Here is a 21,549-nt window from a genome sequence, read left to right as displayed (position 1 = left end):
TTCCCCTGAGTCCTTCTGGGAGATGACCAAGCCAGGATTCAAACCCACACTCCAAAGCCTGTGCTCATGACCTCCTTTCTGAGGCCGGGCTGCTCCTCTGTGTGTGTGTGTGTTGTAGCGGAGATGCTTGCTGACACCCAGAGGCCAGCTGTGCAAACCTTCTCTCCACCCACCTGTGGATCCTGTCACCCTCTGGGCTTGCACCTGCTGATGGAGACCTGGGTGGAGAATCCAGAGTCCCGACTGCCTCCCCCGACAGTGGTCACTGGTGGTCATGCTTCAGGCAGGGCAGAGTTGTGAGGAGAAGAGCAGTCCAGGAGCACAGGGGCTTGGGGAGTCTGCTTGTTAGCAGTGTGGCCAGCTTCTGCCTGCCTCAGTTTCCTGTCGGCCAAGTGGAGATGTCAGTGCTGCTAATTCACAGAGCTGGCAGGCCGGCTTAGTTCCGTCATCTGTGTGGAGCGCTCAGGGCCTGGCATTTGATAAGCATTTAATTTGTGGGAGCTGCTGCTGTTGTGGTTTTGCTGCTGCTATTCTCTAAGGAGAATCATGTAAATAATGAGCCCTGTCTACACCTCCACGCCCCCAGCCACTTCCGAGTGGATCCAGTTCTTTAAGGAAGCCGGCATTCCTCCAGGACCTGCTGTCAATTATGCTGTGATGTTTGTGGATAATAGGTAAGGCTGTTGAGGGGACAGGCTGACCTTGGGGAAAGGAGGGGAGTTAGAGAGCAGACCGGCCCACCCACCCCGACTCACTTGTCCCCCTTCCCTGCAGAATCCAGAAGAGCATGCTGCTGGACCTCAACAAGGAGATCATGAACGAGCTGGGCGTGACCGTGGTGGGCGACATCATTGCCATCCTCAAGCATGCCAAGGTGGTGCACCGCCAGGTGGGTGCTCTGCTCGATGCCTCAGTTTCTGGGTTTAGGATGGGATGAAGGGGCAGTGGTAGAACCGACTGGAGGCTTGGATTCCACGGTTGGTTCCACTGCTTGCTGTGTGACATGGGGCACATTGCCTAACCCCTCTGAACCTTACTTTCTCCACTTGTAGAATACACATAGGCAAACCTATTTTGCAGGGGGATTGTAAGTATTAAATTACATAAAGCCCTAGCACAGTGTACACAGCAGAGCCTCGTTAAGGGCTCTCTGTATTATTATTATTATTACTACTCGTTTTTCCTTTCCTCATCATAGTTATTCTTACCATGACTCTTCCCTGTCCACAAAACAGGAGCTTCCGAGGTGGGACGCAGTTGGTGACTTGGCCCACAACATGGTGGTTCCGTTCTTGGGCCTTCTGTTGACAGTGACCTTGGACTAGTGATTTCACCTCCCCCAGTTCCTGAAACAGGCCTTTCACTCAGCCTTTCTGAATGGGGTCTCTGTGGTCGTTCCCCAGATAGTGTAAATGGCACCAAGGGCCAGGCCTGGAGTGAAGAGCTGCCTTAGCTATGATCATTAGCACTTACCAGGCTCTTGCCGTGGCCTGCCAGTCCCTGTCTTCATCCTTTACACACATCACCAGCTTATTGACTCCTTCCTCCACTTGACCGAGAGGGAGGCTTGCTGCAGAGCTATACTCTCAAGCACTCCACTTACCATGTGGCGGTCACTGGGATTTTTCTCATTAATTTTAGAGGATTTCTGCATTCCAGGGCCAGGCTTTCATCTGCCCATCATCCTCGACAGGACCCTGCAGCAAGGGTTTTCTCAAGCCAGGGATGCTGTCTGAGTTATCCCAGAGGTCACAGAGCAAAACGTGTTCTTTTCTTTAAACTTTTAAATTTGAGGCTGATTTTAGATTTGTAGAAAAGTTGCAACAGTAGTACACAAAGTTTCTGTATTTCTTTCACCCAACTTCCCCTAATATTTGTCAAAACTAAGGAAGAAACTTTACCACGCTGTTATTTGGCTTCCCGGGTGGTACAGTTGACAAAGAACCCACCTGCCAGTGCAGGAGACGTGAGTTCGATCCCTGGGTCAGGAAGATCACTGGAGAATGAAATGGCAACCCACTCCAGTGTTCTTGCCTGGAAGATTCCAAGGACAGAGGAGCCTGGCCGGCTACAGTCCATGGGGCGCAGAGGGTCAGAAACGACTGAGTGATGGCATATGCACATGCTGTTATTAACTAAGCTATGGACTATCTGGGTTTCATCCGTTTTCCCACTAATGTCCTTTTTCTCCTCTGGGATACCACATGGCATTTACTTCTTATGTCTCCTTAGTCTCTTTTGATTTGGGACAGTTTCCTAATCTTCCCAAGTTTTAGATGACCGTCACAGTTTTGTAGAGTACTGCTCAGGTGTCCTGTAGCATGTCCCTCAGTTTGGGTTTGTCTGGTGCTTTGTTATAAGTTGGGCTTCCCAGGTGGTGCTAGTGGTAGAGAACCTGCCTGCCAATGCAGGAGACGAAAGAGACATGGATTCAATCCCTGGGTCAGGAAGATCCCCTGGACAAGGGCATGGCAACTCATTCCAGTATTCTTGCCTGGAGAATTCCCATGAAATTAGGACCCTGGTGGGCTACAGTCCATAGGGTCACAAAGAGTCAGACGTGACTAAAACAACTTAAAACTTGTAAGTAGAAGTGAAATGTTTTGAAATCTCTTCTCTAACAGCTCAGGCTCTGATCCCCCCAAGTTTTACTCAGATATCTGGGTCCCCTTTTCCTCCACCTCACGTCCCATCTCCATGGTAACCCCAGGCAACTGTTTTCTTCACAGGACATGTGTAAAGCTGCCACTGAGTCGGTGCCCTGCAGTCCCAGCCCCCTCCCAGGCGAGATTCGTCGAGGTGCCTCAAGCGGTGAGTCCTGTCTGTTCAGGCCTCTTTCCTTCATTCCTACACTCTGTAGTGAAGGGGACACACCTGGATTTTGCAGAGGTGGAAGCAAAGCCATCTGAGGCTCTCTTCTCTTAGGGAAAGTAAATGGGGTAGTGAGTGACTGTGCATACGATCGATTTTTGTTCGTGGTCGTTCCATTCTGCAAAGCCACTGGGAGCATTGAGTCAGTGACTACTGAGTCACTGCTCCCAGAGAAATGTGGGGTCAGGTTCCTGTAAGCTTCTGGTCACAACATCTTCATCATCTGACCAATGTACAACCTTATTTTATGTGTGATTCTGTTTTAAAACACCTTCTTTAATATATATTGTTGACTCATTGACAGTGAACTCACAGCCCACAGCACTAAAACTCATGCCTGAGTGAAGCTTATCCAACGCACATATTTTTTCCATAAAGCACATCCCAGCCTTCTTGAACTTAGGACACTACACAGCATCTTATCACCAGGCTTGGGGACCATTTTAAACAGCAGAATCACTAACAAAAACATAAAGACGTGAAAATAACACTGAGGAGACCGTAAACAGATGGTACCACTAAATAAACTTGTTTACTATGTGAGAGCTACGGCAGGAAGGCAGAACATTGCCTTGTTTGACCTCAGTTGGGAACGTGCATTAGGCAACTCAGGTTTTTTGCCTCCCTGTGCCTGTCTATAAATGACCACAGAGCCCCACAAGTATTGGTTTTGAGGTTGAACAAATTTGTAAATCTGCCAATTTACAAATACAGAATCTGAATGGTAAGAATCAACTGTATTTATACTTCTGATTTTTTAGCAGTGTGACACTTGAAAAATATGACATACATATATACATATTGACTAGCCTTTGCTGCTTTACAGACTTCCCCCAAACTGATATAAACACGCATTTAAAAAAAATTTTTTTATTTCAAAGCAGTTGATTTCTTTTCAGAGTAAGAGGTCACCTTTTGCAAAATTTATTTTATTTTTAACACTTTTGCCTTTTAGTACTTCAAATCATACTTGTGCACTTATTGATAATGAGGAACTGATCTTCTGACCCAAGGTTTTTACAAAATTTTTGTTGAAATATACATGATTTACAATGTTGTGTTAGTTTCAGGTATGCAGCAAAGTAATTCATTTAAGTTACACACACACGCACACACACACACACCCACCCACCCTTAGTTCCCTGACAAGGGATCAAATCCATGACCCCTACAGTGGAAGCCATTCTTAACCACTGGACCACTAGGAAAGTCCTGGTTTAGGGGAATTGATGTTATACGGACTGTGTAGCTTTGATGTATTTTTCTGTATACTGTAGTTATAGTTAAAAACAACCAAGCAATAGGAAATTATAACCTTGTGTTGAGGGTCATCATGGAGGATTTCAGGAGGCTTTGAGAGGTAGCACATTGCAGGAAGAGAGGACTTTTGAGGCGGTTAGGTAGGACAAAGTAGGAAAGTCTGAAAGCCATTGTGGGGGGTATTCCTAGGCCTACTGAGCAAGCAGTGGTAGCATGAAGACACCCCCCCGCCCCCTCCCCTGCAGGGCTCCCCCAGGAGCTCAGGAAACCCACCCCTGAAGCTAGCAGCAGCTGCTCCTGGAGACGCGACCCGTCTCCTTCCCAGGCTAGAGCTGGCCCTCCAGTCTGCTCTCTGTAGCCCATCTCGCAACCTGGAACACCCCTTCTCCTGCTCCACAGGAGACGGGGTGCCTGAGACTGCTCCCCACCTCAGAGGGAGGTCACCTTTTTTCTTGTCCCACCCAACTGGAGCCACACTCATATTGCCCAGGGCCCCTGCTGAGTGACCTTCCTCCCTGAGTCCCCCTAGTTTCCTCATCTTTAAAGTTGGTTTGTGGCAGAGCCTGCCTGCTAGGGTTGTTGGGAGGTTCGGTGACCCTGTTCATCTTTTCAGTAGATATTTATTATTGAAGACCTGTGAAGCACTGGGGACACAGCAACACCAGTGTCTCCTCCTGAGGCTTGCAGGCTCATGGGAGAGTCTGTCAGTAGACAGAGAAGTGTACTTGAATGTCCAGCAGTAATGGGCTTCCCTGGTGGCTCAGCGGGTAAAGAACCCGCCTGCAATGCAGGAGACGCGGGTTCAATCCCTGGGTCAGGAGGATCTCTTGGAGAAGGCAACCCACTCCAGTATTCTTGCCTGGAGAGTCCCATGGACTGAGGAGCCTGGCAGGCTATTGTCCATAGCATCGCATAGTTGGACACAGCTGAAGTGACTGAGCATGCGCGCACATCCAGCAGTAATACGGACTATGAAGAAAAAGAATCGTGTAGGCTACAGGTGGTAGCAGTTGAGAGAGCGGTCAGGGAAGTTTTTTCTGAGGAGACTGAGTCTGAGAGGAGATATGAATGAAGGGACAATGAATGGACAGAGTACCATTGGTACTGGGGGAGCTGTGAGCCAGCCAGACAGCAGCCAGACAGATAGCAGGCACCCCGAGAAGGTGTGTGCTTTCTGGAGGAGGAAGGTCCTGGAGGAAAGCAAGGCTGCAGGGGAGGGGGAGGGAAGAACTCAGCTCAGGGCTGGGTGACCAATGGGTGAAGGTTGCTTGGAACTCATCTGGTCTGGGCTGCAAGAAAGGCCCCCCTTGGGCTGGACTAGTCCCTGGAAGATAGGCCCTCCCCAGGCCTCCCCGTCTTGACAGTACAGCCCATTCAGTCCCGAGGTGGCCTTCCCCATCCTGCCCTGCCTTACCGGGACCCCGTCTCACTGGACTCTCCTCTTTCCTCCTCCTGCCAGCCGCCTCCCGAATGATCACCAACAGCCTGAACCGAGACTCTCCACCTGGCACTCCCCCCAGGCGGCCGGACACCAGCACCTCCAAGATCTCTGTCACCGTGTCCAACAAGATGGCAGCGAAGAGTGCCAAGGCTGCTGGTGAGGAGACACGGGCAGGGGGCGGGAGGAGCTGGAGGCCACTGCGGATTGGCAGACGGCATCAGGGGGATGTGTTCCTTGATGCTGCAAAGTGCTGTGCAGGCCATGGGGTGTCCACAGTGTTCAGACTCGGTCAGGTCACAGCCCCGCTGGGGGCCTCGCCTTCCACGTCTGTCGAAGGGGGCTGGCGCTACCCTCCTCTGCGGACAGTTGGAAGCACTTGAGATGGTGTCTGTGAGCATCATGCGCCCATTGCAGTCCTCACGCAGGGGCCAGTTCAGTCTGTGTTATTTTTATTTTATTGTGGTGAGAACACTTAACATGAGATCTACCTACTTCATGAAACTTTAAGTGTACAGTACAGTGTTGTTGACTATGGGTGGTTCAGTCTTTTTTAACAGATGGTCACTGAGCCCCGCACTGGTGCCTGGCCCTGTGCTTGATGCCTGGGGTCAAAGGTAAAGAAGCTATCTTTCCTCTTAGCCACCAGAGGGATCCTTTAAAACTTTTCATCTGATCCTTTCCCACCCTTGTCTAGAACTCTCCAGGGCTTCCCGTTGTTGGATTAGTAAAGTCATCTTCCCACATGGCCTTACTGGGCCCTGTGCGTTCAGGTCTTGCCTGCTGCCTCCGTTCCCCTCCAGGCTCCTTCCCATCGTGGGGCCTTGGCCCCAACATTGCCTTCTCCTAGGGCGCTCTTCCTCCGTGGACTCTTTTATGCTTGGCCGCTGCTCTTCCAGGTCTCAGCTTGTGACCTGGGAATGGGGCACTGGCCTTTGGGCTTCCAAGCCCGCCTTCTATTCGTCATGTGCTTCTGCCTTTGTTGAGTCCACCCCCACAGCCCAGTGATCTTGGCCCACGTGGAAAGCAAGGCCCAGGGAGGCAGTGTGGCTATTCTGGCGCCCAGCCCCATCACGCCCCATCCACCTCCATCACAGGTGCTCCCTTTCGGCCACATGTGTCTGGAAGCGCCTCCTCCTCATTCGGTTTGTAGGCCATGAGCGAGAAAGATTCATTCCTAAAGTAGTGAAAAGATGAGGGGCCTGGGATGGATGGTTCTCTACCCCTCAGCACAGTGGAGGAGATTCAGTTTATTTTTGTAAGTTGAGGTATAATTTACTTTTGCACAATGCACATGTTGTAAGTACATAGCTTGAATGACTTTTAATAAGTGATCATACCTGTGAAGCCATTACCTTGATGGCCTGTCCACCACCCAGCAGTTTCCCATCTGAGGGTATTCTGGCTGGCCTGCGAGGCGAGCCTTCTGGGGCAGGGTCAGAGCCACAGAGAGCCCAGGAGGCCAGCCACAGCCTTCTGCAACTCCACTGGGCCCAGACCCCTGACTTTCTCGATGGTTCAGTCAGTGACCATGGGGGAGGTTGGGAAGAGAGGGGATTCTGGTCATGGGAACACATGGAGCTAAAGGCCACATGTGTGCCCTTTGCAGGGCGTCCAGCCCCACACCCCGAGTGGACATTCCCTCCCAGATGATGCTCACCACCACCCCCTCCCCCAGCAGCCCTGGCACGCCGAGAGGAGGAGAGCCTGAGTGTTCCCACCAAGCGGCGCCGTGTGACGGCCGAGATGGAGGGGAAGTACATTATCAACATGCCCAAAGGCACCACCCCCCGGACCCGGAAGATCCTGGAGCAGCAGCAGGCAGCGAAAGGTACTGGCTGGGGAGGGGCAGAGACTGTGTTTCCCTTTTGCTGCCTTGCAGGGTTGGTCACGTTCTACAGGCCTTGGCCCAGAAGCAGGCTCTGATGGGGATCCAGGGAGCCTTGGACCAAGGAGATAGCAATGGTGACCATAGTAGATATGATCTATCTACCTCTGCCCTCTTGTCCTGCAGTTAGCATAGCAGGGCTCCTCGGTGCCTTAGCTGGCGTCTCTTCCCCAGGGGACAGTGGCACGGATCCAGTGCTGGCCTGCCTGCTAAGTGAGTGACCGTGCCTGGCTGAGGACAGTGCCCCAAATAGTAGGAACCATCGTGATGAGCCAGAGGGGTCAGGTTGAGATTCAGTCCAGAGCTGGAGTCTTATCTGGTGGTATGAAGATGCTCTTATTTACAGCGTTCCTTTTGTGCTCAGCTGTGTCTGACTCCTTGCAACCCCACGGACTGTGGCCCACCAGGCTCCTCTGTCCATGAAATTTTCCAGGCAAGAATACTGGAGCTGATTGCCATTTCCTTCTCCGGGGATCTTCCCGACCCAGGGATTGAACCCTCGTGTCTTATGTCTCCTGTATCGGCAGGTGGAGTTTTACTCCTGCTGAAGCCCTGCGTTCTTTGAGAACATTGTGCGTGTTCTCATGGGAAAACATTCAGTGGATGCAGAGGCAGTAAAAACAAACTCCAGCTCCCGTATCCCACACGTACTGTGAACCTTTCCAGAGCAGCATCTGTGAACTTAAGTGCATCTGTTTGTGTGTTTACATACATTTTGGCTTTTTTTTTTCTTTTTAAGCACAAACAGTCTCATCCTGCATGTACTGTTGTATAAGGTTTTATTGAGTTCTTTTCACGTTAGTGCATGTGGATCTGCTTCATTCTTTCTAATGGCTGTTCAGTGTTTCCATAGTACTTCTGTATTGTAATCTAGTAAACATTCTGTTGATGGCTCTTCAAACTGTTATCTAGGGAGGGTATTACCATTCATCAGATTCTCTTAGAGGCCCAAGGCCCCCAGAAGAGGGGACGGAAGCAGTAGGGCTTTAGAACTCTACCCGCACATACAATTCATGAATTGGTACCAAGGGGTGAGGACCAGAAGTGTGCATTTTAATTGATTCTTCTCACATTTGACATTGACCAGAAGTGTGGGGGTTAAGGTCAGTGTGAGCGGACAACATAGACATAAAACCTGACTCTGTCCAGCGTGTGCCTGCTTGGACCAGAGCTGCCTGGGGCCTGGGCTGGCCGTGATGACCCCTGCCCGTCTGCTCGGTGCTCAGCTGGGCGTAGACCTGCAGGGGCCACCCCCCAGGCGTTGGCTAATGACCTTACTTCCCTCCCAGGTCTCCACAGGACATCTGTGTTTGACCGCCTCGGCGCTGAGACCAAGGCAGACACCACAACGGGGAATAAAGTGAGTGGGAAGTGGGGGAGCCCCTGGGCACTCTCAAAGCTTTGTCTTCCCTGAGTGTCATTCCTGGCACTTCCTGCATGCACCTCACCCTGTCTCATGTACCTTTACAGTCCGGTGCCCTTGTCTGTACTCCTGTCTGTCTGCTACCCCGATCTCTCTCCCGATTTCTAGCCCCAGGGCTCTGGCGGACCCCTGGACAGTGCCCTGGGACCCCTCCCACCACCATGTCGCCTAACTGGCCTCGAGTCTTCCTCCAAAGTACATCCTCCTCTTGTCTCGGGGGCTTCATGCCCCCCTTCCAGGCAGTCTTGAGTCTGAGGGCACCATCTGTCTCCTCCTGTCTGCTGCCTTGTCCCGTCGGGATGGGCAGCGGCCTCTTAGCTGGTGTCTGTGCAGCTCCAGAGAAAGCCCTCCAGCGCCTCCCCCACAGCAGCAGCGCCTACAACCCACAGGACAGGCCCCTTCTGCCCTCCTCGCCCACTGTAAACCCTTCAGAGGCTTTTCACTAGCCCAGGATGCAGCCTGATCTTCTTGCCTCCACTTGCAGTCCCGCAGGCTCCAGGCTCGGCATGCAGTTAGGAGACGCAGCCTGAGCCCGTCGCCTGGCCTGAATCCTGCTCTGCCATTGTCTGGCTTCGTGGCCTTGACCATGTCACCTCAGTTTCCTCCTCTGTATAGTTCCTGCCTCACAGGGTGGTCATGAGGACTCATGAGGTATACCTGTGTGGCGGGGTCTGTCTGGTACCTGATTGACATCTATTTTTTTTTTGGCCACACTGAGCGGCACATGGAACTTTCCCTACCAGGGCTCGAACCAACACCCTCGGCAGTGGAAGCACAGTCTTAACTGCTGGACCGCCAGCGAAGTCCCTGGTGAGCGTCTTGAACTGGCACCTAAGATTCACGCTGGTCAAGTTTGCCAGCTACCTTTCCTTCCTACTCACCAGGGCTCACCCGCTCTGGCTTTTTTCTCATTTCCTAAATCTTATCGTGAGCGTGATTGTAATGCTCAGGATCACCTGGCTTAAAGATGCCGCCATGGAAAGAGCTGAGCACATAGCAAGTACCCCATAAATATGATTCTTACTCGTGCCTGGGGGACTTTGATGGCACGCTTTACTCTGCTTAAAAACTGAAGCCTCAGAGAAAGCGTCCCTGAACTCAGTGAGGAGACGAGGCTTCCCTGTCCGCAGCTCTCCACTGCCCCCCGCCCTCCCAAGCACACAGTCCTGCCGTCACTGGAGAATTACTTGTGTGAGATCCGATGCTGGCTCTGTCTTCCCCGCTGGACTGTAAGCCCCCCGTGAGTGGGGCAGGGCCTGTCTTGGTCAGCACTGAGTCACCAGCACTGCCCAATACAGGGCCAGGTATTGAGTTGGGACTCAGAGATTATTTGTGGGGTGATTGACCAAATTCACCTTTTCTCTGTCGGTCCTCTGTAGACCTTCGCAGACAGGTTTCCCTTTCACCTCCCCTCTCCCTCCTGCTCTTTATTTGACTCATGTCCACTCAGCTCTCAGATCTCATCCTAGGCTTCCCTTCCCCAGGGTGCCTTCCCCTAACTTTGGCAGGGAGGGGTCTCCTCTGGGCTCCCCCCGTCCCCTGGACTAGGTCTCTCCTGGCTCTCACCACTCTCGAGTGTGTCATTGAGGGGCGCGCTTCCCAACTGCGAGCCCCACGAGGCCCGGCACGGGTGAGGCAGCTCCGTGGTTACAGGTTGAGTGGCTCGGTGGCTCACCTGCCCTGTCTGTGACCCCCGCAGCCCACCGGAGTCTTCAGCCGCCTGGGGGCCACCCCCGAGACAGACGAGGACCTGGCCTGGGACAGTGACAACGACAGCAGCAGCAGCTCTGTCCTACAGTACGCCGGGGTCCTGAAGAAGCTGGGCCGCGCCCCCGCCAAGGCCAGCCCGCAGCCCGCACTGCCTGTCAAAGCCAAGGCCACGAGCTCGGCACCGGCCGCTGCCGCCCCCACGCTGCGGCGCCTGGCCCTCTCCTCGCGCCCAGCGCCCGAGAGGAAGCCGGAGGCCCTGTCCAAAGTCAGCATCATCCAGAGACTGGGCAAGCCCGCCCTCGTGCCCGAGGCCCAGGACAGCCAGGTCACCAGCACCAAGAGTAAGTCCTCCGCTGAGGTCAAGGTCACCATTAAGAGGACTCTGGTGGGGCCCCGGGGGAGCAGCTCCAGCGAGGGCCTGGGTGCCCAGATGGACCACACGGGCACCGTGAGCGTATTCAAAAGACTGGGCCGGAGGACCTTCTAGCCCCAGGGCGGGGCGCAGGCCCCTCTCCTGACTCCCGGCTCCGTCAGTCTTCAGCGAGGGTGCGTCACCCCTCCCCGCCGGCTTCCGGATGACTAGTCGCCCTCAGGTGTTCTGCCGGCCTGAGCTTTCCGGGGAGCCAGCTGGGTGTTCTGAGTCCGAAAGGGTCGCCGTGGCCCGGCCTTGCCGCTCTGGGACTTCCCTTCTCTCCCGTCCTCTGTTCTCTCCTCTTGACTGTGGCCTTGGCAGGACCTCCCCCTTTTACCTCTCCCAGTGCCAAGGACCCTTCTCCTCCCTCCATGCCCTTCCTCTCTCCCAGCAGCATCTGCTGCCTCAAACCCCCATTCTGGGGCCTCCCTGTCCCCCAGAGTGGGTGCACCCCGAGGGGCCTCTGTGTCCCCCACCCGTGACTTCCTTGCCCGCCTGCCTCTGCCCACCCCCCACTGCTTTGCCCTCCCCCACTCTCTCCTGATCTTCACTCTGTTCATTTCTTTTCTGTTTTCTGTCCCCGTGGCAAGGCCCGACTGTCCGCTGCGTCCTGCCTGACCCTCCTGCACCTCCGGCCTCCCAGCGGCGCCCTCGTCGGCGGTGGCGTCGAGCCAGTAGAGACTGTTAGCCGCCCTCACTCCCAGGCTGGAGGGACCTTCCCAGACCCCGGGCTGCGGCCAGGGCACCCGTCCGGGTCTCTCTTCTCCCTAAAAGTCTGTGGCGGGTGGCGGGTAAGGGGCACTGAGATGGGAAGCCAACACCGAGAGAAGAAAACAGCTATTTTAATATATTTTTGTGACTTTCAGACTGTTTCCCTCCCCTCCTTCAGGGGGTTGCAGGATTGTTTTTTACACGAGGCACAGGATAGGCTTGGCGCCCGTGGAGAGTTGGGCCAGCTCCCTCACACCTGTAGGCCGTGATTTTGCTACCAGCTCTGGGGTGAAGGGAGTAAGAGTCATGGTCATCATCCACTTGGGCCACCTCCTCCTCCTCTGGGCAGCCCACAGGGATTCTGTCCATCTGCCCTCCTCTTCATAGGTTTCCCTCGTTTCTGCCAATCTGCCTGTGAATGGTTTTCCAGATCACAGCTCCACTGTGAGGCTGTGGGTTCCTGTGGACTGGGTTGTTCACCTGCTCACTGCTGTGTGGCACCTGCTGTCTGCCAGGCCCATTCTAGGGGCTGGGGCTCCATCCATGAGCCAAACAGACCTGTCCCTGTCTGCGTGGCTGACCTCGCCAGCCAGAGAGACAAGCAGTAAAGTGATCATGCTGCTCAGAGTCGGAAGGAAGGATGAGCGCCCGTGACCAGGGTCTCTAGATGTTTGGGGTAAGAAGGCCTTTCGGAGGAGGTGACCTGTGGGGTGGTTTATGTGAAGTTCAGGAGCAGAGTGCTCAGGCAGGGTAAACAGGCAAGGCCAGGCCCTGAGGTGGGACCGGGGGACACGGAGGAGACCAGCATGGCTGGTGCCCGAGTGAGTGAGTGACGGGCCTAAGGAATTTGAACCCCTTCCCGAGAGCATTGAGTTTGGGAGGGTTTGAGGCAAACAAGTGGTGATCTGAGTTGCCTTGTGTGAAGGTTGCTGGGGCCACCGTGAGGAGGAGAAGTTGTCGGGAGGGTGGGATGGAGGCAGGGAGGCAGCCTGGGGGGGAGTGGTGGGCTGGGGAGGAGAGAAAGGTGTGGACTTTGGGGTGCCTCGAGAGGGGCAGCAGGATTCTCCCTGCGGATGGGTTGGAATTTGGGAAAAGACAAGGGGCTGGATCACGCCTGGATGGGGGACTTGAGCATCCAGAGAAACATGCTGTTTCGTAGCCCTGGGTGGGGCGGGAGGGCGCTCAGGTTTCACCGGGTTGACTGAGAGGTGAGCAGTCTGCGGGGAATGCTCAGGGCCCAGCCATGTTCGCAGCCGCGGGCCTGGTGATACCAGCTACAGGAGAACATAGAGAGAGAGGGGACCCAGAGGGGAGTGGGGGTGCTGTTCTCACCTGGAGAATAGTCTCTGACAAGGAGATTACCAAGGAGTGGTCAGGGAGTTAGGAGGAGAACTGAGAGCAGGTGAAAGTGAGGTTAGACTGCATCCTTTTTTTTTTTTCCATTTTCCATTTCAACACAACACCAACCATTTGAACCGTTCTTACGTGTCCTCTTCAGTGGCACTAAGTATATTCATACTGTTGTGTAACCGTCATCCGTCTCCAGACCTGTTTTTGTCTCCATAAATGATCATCCACTTATTTTTAGTTTGTCGGCGACGTCATACTGGGAGGCTGCTGCTCGCCAGGCAGAGTCCACGCACTGGGCCTGTGGTGTGAGGGGCCGGCCTTCAGTATGAGGGGCAGTGATAGAGCAGCCATAGTCCCCCTCTCCTGGTGAGGGTCCAGGCCAGACCCTCGTGGGGCTGGTTGAGGTTGCTGACCTCAAGGACAGCAAAGGATGGTGATGTCAAGATCCCAGAGGCCGCCCGTTTGAGTCAGGGCCACAAGGAGGCGCTCACACACAGAGACACTTTCCATGTGGTTCTTCACCTCTTCTTTTTTTTCTTTAAAAACCCTCCTAGTGACTTCCTTGAGTTCCACCTCATAGATAGCTTCATCAACTGTCAGGGTTGCCTGGAAGGGTTCCAGTTACTAAATTTAAGAGCGCAGGGTAATTTCTTAATGCACAATGGGAACTAAAATGATATAAAAATGTGTAGCTCACTTAGCACGACAAGCTTACCTGCTGTGAGGTAAGTCGAGGCACTGTTGCTCCTTACAGAGGCGCGGAGGGGGACAGACAGCTGGCGAGTGGCGGCACTGGGCGTGACGTTGGGAGGTGAGCAGGCGCCTCGCCCTCAGCCCCGGCCCTGTGCTGCCTCACCTGCAGATCGGAACAGGGCCCCTTTTCGTAAAGGGGAGGGCAGGGTCCTGGGAGAGTGGTTTTGGGTGTCCTCGAGTTGTTTGCATGTACACGCTACCCCGTCACCTACCCCAGGGAGCACTTGCAGCTCTGGAAGGCCATGGGCCTTGAGGGCCGTGCCCACCCTGCCACCGCCTGCCTGACAGAGTGGAGCTCAGCCTCCCAGTCACTCCAGCGTCCCACCCATTTGATTCGGCGATTCTCCCAAGCTAGCCCTAACAGCTGTGGCCCACAGGGGTGTATTACTTTTTCCTCTGGTTCTCTGAAACATTTTCGAGAGTAAGTATTGGGGTGGCCAAAAAGTTCATTGGCTTTTCCATAAACATCTCACAGAAAAACCTGAACAAAATTTTTGGTCACCCCAAAGACTACATACACCCGGTACAAAATGCCAAGATACAAAGGCTTCACAGTGAAAAGTTCTTTCCAAGTCTCCTAGCTCCCCAGCCCCCTCCTCAGAGGCCACCAGTGTTGTGAGTGTCTTGGATCACCCTTCCAGAGATGTGTCTCTGTGTGCGTGTGTGTATACACACACACACATATGTGCATGCATACATATAGCCAGAGGAACACAATACACACATGTGCACACACATGTTAATGGCCTAGCTTACTCAACCAGTCCTTTAGGGAAGGGAATTCATGTTGTTTCCAGTTCCTCGTTATTACAAGTAGTGCTGCTATGGGGAAAGGTGGGTTTGGTTCAGGGGTGAATTAGAAGAACTTCAGTGACACCACTTCAGTGCAAACACTGATGTTGGGTCAACAGCACATCCCAATGAGGTTCTCCCCCAAAAGTCTTGGCATTCTTCAGTTGATTTACTTATACATGTATCACCCCATTCCAGAGAGGAATTAAGAGCAGTTAGACCTGTCTAATTGGAGGCCACTGGAGGAAGGGGATCAGGGGATGTGCAGAAGTAATGCGGACCACCATCCAGGTGCCAGGAAGTACAAAGTATGTGCTTTGCTACGTTAATTAGACTTAAGAGGTCTTTGCACATGTGGAGCCTGCCTGTTTATGCTGCTTCTAGGAACCCTGCAGCCACCACTGTGGAGATGAGCCTGGGCTAGGCAGCTGCATAATGAGAGACACGTGGCATGGCCAAAAAACAAAGTAATCTTCATATGGAACCCCAATATATAAAACATGTTTAAAAGAGAAAAGCAGTCATTTGTTAGCATACATTTATCTGATTATTTTGCATTAATTCATGCAAACAACACAAAATTCAAAGGTACAAAAGGATGTATACAATAAGACTTTTGTGCCCAGTGGACTGGAGAAAAGATTGAAGTCTCAAGTGTTGGGGAAGATGTGGGATAGTAGTGGTATGTAGACCGCTGTTGGAATGTAAGTTGGCATCAGCATTTTGGAAAACAGTTTGATATGTTGTAGCATAATTGAAGATGACATATTCGCCAATCCACCAGTTACCATTCTGGAGAAATTTACACATGCATCCAGAGCAGGTATCAGAATGTCCGTAAGATCACTGTTGTAATAGCATAAACTTAGAAACAACCCAGATATCCATTCAGCTGGAGAGTGGGCAAGTTGTAGCATAGATATTCTAGTTACCTAATGCATAGCGGATCACCTCAAAACTTAGTGGCTTAAATCAGTAATCATTTCCTGTGGTTCTGGGGGGTTGACTATGCTCAATAAGACTGTTGTAACTTGGGGCTCTCATGTGCTTGGTGTAAGATCTTGGCTGGGACTGGTGTCCTCTTGAAAGCCTCCTCAGTTGTCTGGTGGTTAGCCAGTACTGGTACTGAGATAAAACCTCAGTGTGGGCTATCAGCCAGGATGCCTACATACAGCTCCTCCATGTGACCTGGGCTTCGTTACAACGTGGTGGCTGGATTCAAAGTGCGCTCTTCTCGAGAGAGTCAGGGAAAAGTATATCACCTTTTCTAACCCAGCATTGGAAGTCACCTTGCTTCACTTCTGCCACAGTCACTAGCCTGCCCAGATTCAAGAGGGACCACAGGCCGTGGCTGTCAAGACAAGAAAGTCAATATCTCGTTGTAAGAGGGATGAGAGATCATCTTGAAAAATTAGACGTCAATACTGGTTGTATTATGTATTGAGTGTTGATATTATACTTTGATGAAAACTAAAGTTGTGCATATCAATATGAATAAAGCAAAACATTGAGTGGTAAAAGCAAACTGCAGAAGAATATGTGCAGTTTAAAGATATGCGGAATAGGGAGTTCCCTGGTGGCCCAGTGGTTAGGATTCTGGGCTTTCACTGCTGTGGCCCGGGTTCAGTCCCTGGTCAAGGAACTGAGATCCTACAGGCTGCGCAGCCACCAACAACCAAAAAAGCAAAATAATGCGTGTGGGTTGCAGATACTTAAGAGTGTAGTAAATGTATCCAATGCATGGGGATGATAAATCCCAAGTGAAGGATAGTAGATCCCTTCTGGGGTGGGATGGAATGTGATTGGAGGGGTGCACATGGGGTCCAACAGTATGGTAGTGGTTTTAAAGCTGTGGGCACCCAGGTGGTCATTGTGTTAATACTCTCTGGTACCTGATAGCAATTAAAAAATAACAATTCTCTCTCCTACTCTAGATCCCTCAGCCATGGAGTTTTCCTCTCCAGAAGCCATCAGTATTACTGGGGTCTTATGTGTCTTCCAGAAACATTTCATTTACAAATGTAACTATATTTTTTTCCCACTCAGATGGTAGCATATATGATAGTTTTATACTTTGCTTTTTTTTATTATTAATACTTTATATCCTGGAGATCATTGCATATCAGTATGTAAAGAACTTAAAAAAAAAACATTTTATTGAGATATAATTTACATATGAGACAATTCACCCATTTAAAGCTCATGTTTCAGTGACTCTTATTCACAGAACTGTGCGTCCATCACCATAATTTTGGGTTTCCTGGGTGACTCAGTGGTAAAGAATTCGCCAGCCAGTGCAGGAGATATGGGTTCCATCTCTGGGTTGAGAGTATCCCCTGGAGAAGGGAACAGCCACCCACTCCAGTATTCTTGCCTGGATAATCCCATGGACAGAGGAGCCTGGGGGGCTACAGTCACAGGGTTGCAAAGAATCAGACACGACTGAAGTTACTGAGCATGCACGTGCACACCATAATTTTAGAGTATTTTCATTATCCTGAAAAGAAACACCAACACTCCTTAAGCATCAGTCCCCAAGTCCTACCATGCTCTGCCCCACCTGCCACTGCTCCAAGCCCTTGGCAACTACTGATTTGCTGTCTACAAGAGATTTGCGTCTTGGGGGCATTTTATAGAAATACATACAATATGTAGCTTTTTGTGTCTAATTTCTCTCACTTAGCATGTTTTCAGGGGTCATCCATGTTGCAGTACTTTCTTTTTATTGATGAATAATGCGTTGTACGGATGTAACACATTTTGTTTGTCCAGTTGATGGTTGTTTCTACCTTGTGGCTATTAGGGATAATGCTGCTGTGAGCATTTATGTAGAGATTTTGTGTGGACGTATGTTTTCAATTCTTTTGGGTATATACCTAGGAATAGAATTGTTGGATCATAAGTTAATTCTATTTTTAACCATTTTAGGATCTGCCAGACTGTTTTAAAGTGGCTGTACCATTTTACTTTCCCACTAGTTGTGTATGAGAGATCCAGTTTTTCCGTATCCTTGCCAACACTTTATTATCTGTCTTCCCGATTATTGCCATCCTGTGTGTGCATGCTAAGTTGCTTCAGTCCTGTCTGACTCTTTGCGACCCCATGGACTGTAGCCTGCCAGGCTCTCCTGTCCTTGGGATTCTCCAGGCAAGAATACTGGAGTGGGTTGCCATGCCCTCCTCCAGGGGATCTTCTGACTCAGGGATCGAACTCCTGTCTCCTGTGGCTCCTACATTGCCATCCTAGTGGTATCAAATGATATCTTATTACTGTGGTTTTTGGTTTGCACTTCCCTGATGGCTAATGATTTAAACATGTTTTAATGTCCTTATTGGAAAGAGGGTTCCTTTTAAACTAACTGCATAGCATTCCCTTGTGTGAATGAACCTGTGAAACCAATCCCTTATCGTGAACGTTTAGGTGGTTTCCGAGTCTTTTTCTATCACAGAGAGTACCTCTTATGCACACCACAATTTGCTCATATGTGAACATATCCAGAGCATCAATATCTAGGTGCTAAATTGCAAGGGCAAGGGGAATGCACCTATGTCTTATAAGTTTGAATTTATGCCATTTGTGTATTTAAAAGTAAATATTAAATATAATCAGATTTGTTTGAGGAACACTCTTAATTTCTCCTCCAGTGTTACTAACTAACTGATTTAGGCACATCAGAACAAGCAGCCATTTTATCTCCTTGTTTTACTTTGGCTAAACCTTGCGTAATTCATGGCTGACTTTTAGATAGATTTGAATGTCAGGTTGAGGCGGAGGTCCATGAACACATAAACCTACAATTCGTTGTCCCAAGGTTTTCCCCTAGAGCTGCTTTTTCTGCTCCTTCATATTTAATTCAGTGCTTGTTCCTAAATCACCAGCATAGCATATCCTGTCAGTCGTTGGGTGGCCTTCTTTTTTGTTTTCTTTTTACTTTTCAGCTGCACCGAGGGTCATGTGGGATCTTAGTTCCTCGAATAGGGATTGAACCAGCACCCCCCTGAATTGGAAGCCCAGAGTCTTTACCAGTGGACCACCAGGGAAGTCCCCTTGTTTGGCCTTCTTTACGGTCTGTTATGATTAAGAGCTTGAGCTGTTTCGATTAAGAGCAACTGTGTGATCTTGGGCAAGTTACTCAACCTCTCTGAGCTTTAGTTTCCTCTTCACTAAGCTGAGAGTAATAGTAGCATTTAACTGTGAGGACTAAATGAGTCAGTTCATGTGCGGGGCTTAAACAGTGCCTGGCACAGTATGGTTTTCTCATCTGTCTCTGAAATTGATGATTTTCAGGGAAGATTTTCAGCATGAGCCGTTAGCACTACCACCTAAAGAACCCTTTAATGACATTCTTATTGACTACAAAAAAAGAGCTTTAGGGGTTACTCTTTATTTTAATTATAAATTTATAACAAAATAGCTTCCTATATACTCTTCAGCCAGATTTGCCAACTGTTTGCTCCGTTCTGTCTTCTCCCCTCCCTATCTTCATAAGCGCGTCACACACACACACACACACACACAGTGTGGTTCTGAACAATTTGAGAGAGAACATCATGCCCGTTTACCTCACAATACTTCAGTGTGTATTTCCTAAGAACAAGAACATTTTCTTTCATAAGCACAGTACAACTATCGAAACCAAGAAATTTAACAAGGATACAATGCTCTTCTTATCTAGATCCTAGTTCATATTCGTTTCATCAGCCGTCCCAGTGATGTTCGTCATTGCCATGTTTTTCCCCTGGCTCAGAATCCAGTTCCAGTCACGTGTTGCATTTAGGTGTCATGTCAGTTTCCTTTCAAACAGTGAATGTTTCCATAACAGCCTGAAGGCCCAACTTTCTCCTGGAAGGCCTGACCTGCCAGACAGCTGGGATCTGGCGGGGATGGCCGGCTCATGTGGTGCCATCTTGTGGCAGCAGTGTGAATAGCGTTTTATAAATCATGCTGTTGGGTGCTGTGAGATGAGTCCCTTCCTGATGACCTAAAAGGAAATCCAGTGATATTCACATCATCTTAATTTTTCTTAATAATATGGGAAATTGTTTTAAATACTTATGTAATTCAAATCCACATACTTTAATTAGCATTGAAAATGAGATTTTGCCGTCTCTCAAATCTGGACCCATGCAGGTAAAGTCCAGTGCTATGGGTAAAAGTGTGGTCTCGGCCTGAGACATCTTTGGGAAGGGATCTGGTCGCCACAACATTCTGGCTACATGGTATTTTCCAGAGTCTTTCCCTCTCTGGGCCTATGTTTACTTCTGCAAAATAGGCCTTACAGAGACTTCTACCCACAGGAACATATTCAGGTCATGGATATGGTTTCTAGCATGTGCTTGATATATGAGAATTCTTCCATAAAGTTTAATGGATTATTATTATTTGTTCAAAATTGTTTTTGTGAGTGGACAAGCTCAGACCTGAAGTAAAATTCACCCCAGTACAGAGCTTTAACCTTCCTAATCAAAACCACATTCAGTCAACAAATATTTATTGATTCCCTGGGTCTCAACCAGTGGGTAGGCAATGTTCTAGACACTGGGAATACAGCCCAAGACAAAGCCTTTGCCCTCATAGGCAAGTTTATGTTGGGGGAAGACAGTTACAAAATAAAATTTAGTTACAAAATTAAAGAAAGTTTTTTTTTCTTTAGTGTTAAGCACTAGGTAGAGAATTCAAATATGCTGAAAAGAAGGGACAGCAAAGCTCTTTTGAATTCAGAGTAACCAGGGAAGGCCTCTCTAAAGAGGTGAGATTTGAACTGAGTTCTGAAAGAAAGAAGTCAGTCCTGCAAAGATCAGGATCAGGGAGGGTGACCAGTCCAGGTAAAAGGAACAGCAAGTGCAAAGGCCCTGAGGTGGGAACACGCTTGTCTTTCTGGTGGGGCAGAGAAAAGGTTAGTGTGTGTAGGATATAGTGGTCAAGGGCAAGAGAAGCTTGAGATCAAGTTAAGCAGACAGCCGGGGGGAGCTCACACAGGTCTCTGAAGACAATGGTGAGGTCTTCAGCTTTTATTTCACACAGGATGAAAAGCCATGTGTGTGTCAGAACAGACCGATAAGGCATTCAGCCTTACTGAAAGTAGAGAAAGTTTCATCCCAAGGTCTGCACAAAAGCACATTCAGCCTCACTTCAAAAGTTTGGGAAATCTCTGATGCGTTAACAAATTGAATGTCGGGACTTCCCTGGAGGTCCAGTGATTAAGACTCTGTACTTCTATTGCTGGGGACTCGGGTTCGATCCCTGGTCAGGAAACTAAGATCCCACATACTGTGTGGTGGGGTCAAAACAAAACAAAAGTTGAATATGCATGGTTCATGGTATCTTCCATTAGAATTTTTGAAGATAAAACATTTTATAAAAAAGAAATTGTAACCAACATTTACAGAAGCCCTGAGGCTTATCTGTGCTATTGCCAAACACTTAAAATGACTCTAAAAGGATCTTTCCAACACAGTAGCACCTAGGGTGGGGCTTAGTAACTTCTGGCTGAGGAGTCAAAAGATATTATTTCAACATTTCTGTATAACATGGAAAAGTCTTTTAAATAAACTTTTTTTTTTTTTAACAGTTCCAGACTTCTTTGAGAATCTGATCAATACTATGGACTTTCTCCTCTGAAAATGCTCTGCTTAGGATGAAGAAAGGGGGAAATCTTAAGTCTTCTGCCTGTATCCCCTGATTACTCATGTAGCAAGGAGGGTACAGCTGCCAATGGTCATCTCCACCACTGCCAAGCATAGACCACCCCCCTCCCCCCAGATCTTATGGGGTGGAGTGGAAGCCACCCCACTGGGGGCTACCAGGAGGTTCTTTTTAAAAAAATATTTATTTGTTGGGCTGTTCACTGTGTCATGCAGGATCTTTTGTTTCCATGCATGGACTCTCTACTTGTGGTGTGCAGGCTGTGTTGCAGCGCGTGATGGGCCTCATTACCCCAC

General features: G+C 50.0%; 2 protein-coding genes across 12 annotated transcripts in view; one reads left to right on the top strand and one right to left on the bottom strand.

Moving 5' to 3' along the window:
- The window catches only part of C4H19orf47 (chromosome 4 C19orf47 homolog), a 29,860-nt gene extending 8,611 nt beyond the window's left edge, over positions 1-21,249 (top strand). For 6 of the 11 annotated variants that reach the window (XM_061139306.1, XM_061139304.1, XM_061139301.1 and 3 more), the window contains 7 exons: positions 587-674; positions 775-889; positions 2,730-2,811; positions 5,591-5,728; positions 7,248-7,400; positions 8,747-8,817; positions 10,580-16,133. In XM_061139306.1, coding sequence (XP_060995289.1) covers positions 587-674; positions 775-889; positions 2,730-2,811; positions 5,591-5,728; positions 7,248-7,400; positions 8,747-8,817; positions 10,580-11,077 — 1,145 coding nt within the window. In that variant the 3' untranslated portion in view covers positions 11,078-16,133. Of the gene's footprint in view, positions 1-586; positions 675-774; positions 890-2,729; positions 2,812-5,590; positions 5,729-7,247; positions 7,401-8,746; positions 8,818-10,579; positions 16,134-21,179 lie in introns of those variants that run through there. The other 5 variants (XM_061139312.1, XM_061139308.1, XM_061139311.1 and 2 more) reach the window with 4 other exon arrangements.
- The window catches only part of ZNF780A (zinc finger protein 780A), a 428,674-nt gene that overhangs the window by 234,865 nt on the left and 172,260 nt on the right, over positions 1-21,549 (bottom strand). The window lies entirely within an intron of this gene.

The sequence above is a fragment of the Dama dama genome, chromosome 4, assembly GCF_033118175.1.
Source record: "Dama dama isolate Ldn47 chromosome 4, ASM3311817v1, whole genome shotgun sequence".
NCBI lineage: Eukaryota > Metazoa > Chordata > Mammalia > Artiodactyla > Cervidae > Dama > Dama dama.
This window is presented reverse-complemented; position numbering and strand designations above follow the sequence as displayed.